The sequence below is a fragment of the Gavialis gangeticus genome, unplaced genomic scaffold, assembly GCF_001723915.1.
Source record: "Gavialis gangeticus isolate Ggan-Ray unplaced genomic scaffold, GavGan_comp1, whole genome shotgun sequence".
In the NCBI taxonomy this organism is placed as follows: Eukaryota; Metazoa; Chordata; order Crocodylia; family Gavialidae; genus Gavialis; species Gavialis gangeticus.
The window spans coordinates 14,003,463-14,007,626 of NW_017729019.1; the positions used below are offsets into that span (position 1 = coordinate 14,003,463).

Sequence of the window (4,164 nt, forward strand, 5' to 3'; positions counted from 1 at the left end):
CTATAGTGGGATGCACAGCCACCCTCAGCTTTTATAGGGAGGGGGCTGCAGGCTGCTCAGGTCAAGATGGAGCAGAACATGCTGGGAGTTGTACCGTCCAGGGGCTGCACTTATGCAGCACAGAGGCTGGGACCTGCCAATGTCTTCACGAGCCAGGAGTGGCTCTAGGTCTTCTTGCAAGTTGCCCCTGCAGAGAAGAGATGAACAGAGTGGAAGTATGTCGGCCCTAGATGTGTTACACGTCCCTCCTATGTGTCTATGCGCTGCACTCGTCTCCACACACAGATCCCCGTATCGACCGCTCTTCTAGTCTGATCTTGCCAGGCCCCGCAGTTCGGCTCCAGGCTGTGCCATGCTGCCGTGGCTATTCGGAGGGTTCTGTGGCCATGGTGTCTGCGTCAGGAGACAGCGAGAGCCTCCTGGCTTCCCCATTGTTCACGGTTTCCTTGCTCTCTTCTGGCACGGGATCACAGATTTTATCTTCTGGTTTCTGCTTGAGCTTAAGTGACGAGTCCCTCCTGGCGAGGAGCGTGGGCTGGAAGCCAGGGAACCCTCCGCTCAGTGTTGAACGCTTCTCTGGGAACAGACACAAACAAAGGATTATTTCCCACAGCAAATGCAGCTTTGGACAAAGGCTGCCCACCCACGAGCCTCTCACCATTGTTATAACAGCGTGATATGGCGGCCACTCATTCCGAAGCATTTTACAAGCTACAATGTATTGTCACATGTCACCCACTACTGAAATGCAACCACTTCTGGGGTGGAGTATGGCAGCCAGTAAACAGTGGAGAGCAAGCACTGAAGACAGCAAGGGGGAAAAGAGACAGAAGGTAATCGCATCCCTGCTTCTGGGAGGAGGGGCACAGGTTCTTCAAGCAGTTACAGCCTTGATTTTGTATCTGATCTGGAAGAGGACAGCACTCTCCCACAGCGAGGTCAGACTTGGTTGCAAAGAACACAGCTAAGAGATTCAAGAGCATTTCCACCAATAGCACAGAAGTGTTCTTTGAAGGCCACCAGAGTAATAGCCAGGCCCAACCCTACTGAGTTGGTGGGGTACAGAAGTACTGCAAAGCTGACACGGCTGCAGCTCTCAGACTTGGCTATATCTAGTCCTGAGGCCTTGGCTGGCCCAGCTCTCACCTCCCGGCCCAATGGGGTGCATCAGTCGGTTCATCTGCACATTCCAGTGCTTGACATTGGTGCTGGCCTGTCGCAGCTTCCTCTGGGCCACCTGAAACAAAGAGGAGGAGAAAAGTGTCATGACAGGATGCCTGCAGCCAGCCTGCCCAGCCCACAAAGCCTGGTGGTTACCATCCTCGCTGCACAAGAACTGGGCCTCGATCTTAAGCTGCCTTGATAAACGGAGCCTGATCCAAACTGTTCAGGTGCTGCTTTGGCAGGGCTGCAAGCTTGAGATGGGCCCAGGAACTGGAACCAGCTCTTGGAAGCCAGGAATCCCATGCACTGAAGGAGGATGCCATATGTGGACTGTAGTCCCAGATGTATCGTGGGTCCCTAACTAGCGCTGAAGCTAACCCAGCCTTAGTCAGTTTGCTCAGGGCTGCCCTGTCCTGGCCTGCATTCTTGCTGCACTAAATCCCTTTGCACTGTCATCTCTACTGTCCATCAGGCATTCCCTTGTAATCTCTGCAGGGCAGGACTCTTGCCTTCTTTTACTGCCGCTCAATACCAGGCACGCAGTTGGCATGGCACAGACACTGAACAGACAGCTGCAATAAATCCACCGCAGTGTGGAAAGATGGTTGGTGGTTTGCTCTGCCAGCCCTCAAGCCTTGCTCTGTCATCAGCACACTTCTCACTTGCGAGGTGAAGGCAAAGGAGCAACTCCCCAAATCCACCACTTCCTCTCTGACTTCCAGGATTCACTAGGAACCTGCTTGCGACAGCTGGGACTGGACTGTCAGCATGTGCTGCCTCCCTGTGATCCATCACAGAAGAGACATTGCTGCTGCACCTAGTGGAGCACCTTCAGCCCAAGTGGTAGAGGCCTGTGCTGTGGGGCTGGAAGGAGCAGGTCCAAACCCCTCTGCTGATCCAGGCTGAGACTGTTACTCAGGCAAAGCAAATTCTGGAACTGGAACAGACTCTGCTCCCTCCCAGAGAGCTGAAAGCAGAACCCCCCAGGCAGCATTTGGGACTCTGTCCATTAGTGCAGCTGGACATCATCAGCCCCTGTGCCCAGCAATGCAGAGTATCTGGCTACTGCTTGATGACCGTAACTCAGCCAAATCAGACAGAAGGGAGCTGTGCTTGTTGGATGGCCCCTGCCCTCCAGCTTAACAGGGCTGTAATTTTGTCACCAGCGATGCAGCATTCTGCGTTTATGCCATGTGAGAACAGACCAGACCGAAGGAGAAGTACAAGCTAAGCATAAATCCCTGGGATTTTTCTAGAGTGGACACACTGATTTCAGCTACAGAAAAGCCATCCTGTAGTGGGAGAGACTCTGAGGGCAGGCTGGGAAAATATCTCCCATAAACATTAATGATGCCCAGGGATGTGGAGGTGCCCCGATGCTCACCATGACATCCTGGTCCACCCGCTGCCTGTTCACTCGCACTTCTTCCAGCTGCTTCTGGGCTTCTTCCAAGTATTTATTTTTGTTTTCCATCTCCTGCTTGAGGACCAGCTTTTCCCGCTGGGTCTTGATGATATACTCCTCCTGCTCCTCCTTCAGCTTCATCAGCTCCTTCAGTTTCTCCTCTTCCTCAGACAACAATCTGCAGAGGAAATACTCAAGGTGGTCACAGAAGAGCCTGTACCAGTGCTCCAGTGACACCACCACCCAGGAGGGTCAGAGGTAATTCCTGATCTCAGCCAGCAGGAGCCAATGGTGGGACTGGCATGTGGATGCTAGTTGGAAAGGGTTGGCACTGCAAGGAAGCATGTGTAGGAGCACTAGCTATGTGAGAGAAACTCACAGCTGCTCCCATCTCTGGCAGAGTGGAGAGGAGGGAAGGGGGAATTTGCTGGCGTTGTGCCTGCAAACTTGTGACCTTGACAGCAGGAGCTCGGGAAGCAGGAACTTCTACTTTCTGGCCTAAAGGATGCAGCTCAGTTGGCCAAGGCAGGAACAGGCTTATCAACCTCTGTCTGCAGCCCAGGCACCAGCAGAAGGGGAGGCAGCACCACAGCGAGTGGACATGGTCTATACCTGCTGTGGGCAAGATCACAGCTACCCAGGCCCAACCTGCCCCAGAAGGGAGCGCTGCAGGAAGGGAGGCAATAGCACAAGCTATGAGGCCTGCTCCCAACTCCTCTGGGCTGTAAGGACCAGGCATGGGGGGGTGGGGGGTGCTGCTGGCAGCATGGGTATGAAGGTGAGTATCTCCAGCCGCACCTGGCCTGGGCGTATCTCACAGATTCCTCATCCTGGCGTGCTTTCACCTCCTGCTGCAGTGCCTCCTGCAGCCGCTTCTGCATCTCCTCCAGCTCCACGATCCGCTTGCGCTGGCGCTCGGCCTCAGCCTCCTTCAGGACCATCTCAGCCTGCATGGAGGCCCGAGCCTGCAGAGCCAGGGAGAGGGCAGTGGTCAGTATGGGGTGCATGTGGCCAGTGGCTGGGATCGCCACTTTTTTTTTTAAAGAAATTTTTTGTGTTCCAGGCCAACTCAGCCAAATCTAGTCCAAATCCATAATTCAGTCCAGAGCCATAAGTCACCCTACAACCAGCAAACATCCTCCGCCCCCACCAGGGGCTTCAGATATTTCCAAAGTCTTTCAGCAGGCATCCTACATGCAGGCCCAAGCCCAGAGGCTTGGGGTTTGGATGTCCCCAAGTTTTGCCTGCCCTCAGCCATCTGGCCACCTTGATTTCCCAGCTCTTCCAGACACTGCCTAGCTGGGAAATCTCTTCTCCCTCCAGGACTCTTGAATGCAAAGAGCCATGGTCAGGAGATATGGCACCACTGCCATCTCTTTCCTTCTGGCGGGGATGTTTATCCTGGGATCTCTGACCTGCTGGAGAATCTGAGGAGGCAGGGACGGGGAGAACCTCAATGCAGGATTGCAAGAAAGGGATCCCCAAATGCAGAGACAAGCATTTTATTGTGATAACTTTGATTGGTCCGGTAAAAGATATCGCAAAAAAGCCCTTGCCTATCTTCCTATCGTTGTCATTCAACCAAGTAAACAGAA

At 53.8% G+C, this 4,164-nt stretch overlaps 1 protein-coding gene across 1 annotated transcript in view; it reads right to left on the bottom strand.

Moving 5' to 3' along the window:
• Positions 1-247: 247 nt before the first annotated feature.
• Positions 248-4,164, bottom strand: part of DEF6 (DEF6, guanine nucleotide exchange factor) — a 36,615-nt gene continuing 32,698 nt past the window's right edge. Inside the window, exons 8-11 of the mRNA XM_019514142.1 lie at positions 3,368-3,534; positions 2,549-2,747; positions 1,147-1,237; positions 248-576 (exon numbers count right to left, since the gene is read on the bottom strand). Of these exons, the coding sequence (XP_019369687.1) occupies positions 365-576; positions 1,147-1,237; positions 2,549-2,747; positions 3,368-3,534 (669 nt within the window). The 3' untranslated portion in view covers positions 248-364. The remainder of the gene's footprint in view (positions 577-1,146; positions 1,238-2,548; positions 2,748-3,367; positions 3,535-4,164) is intronic.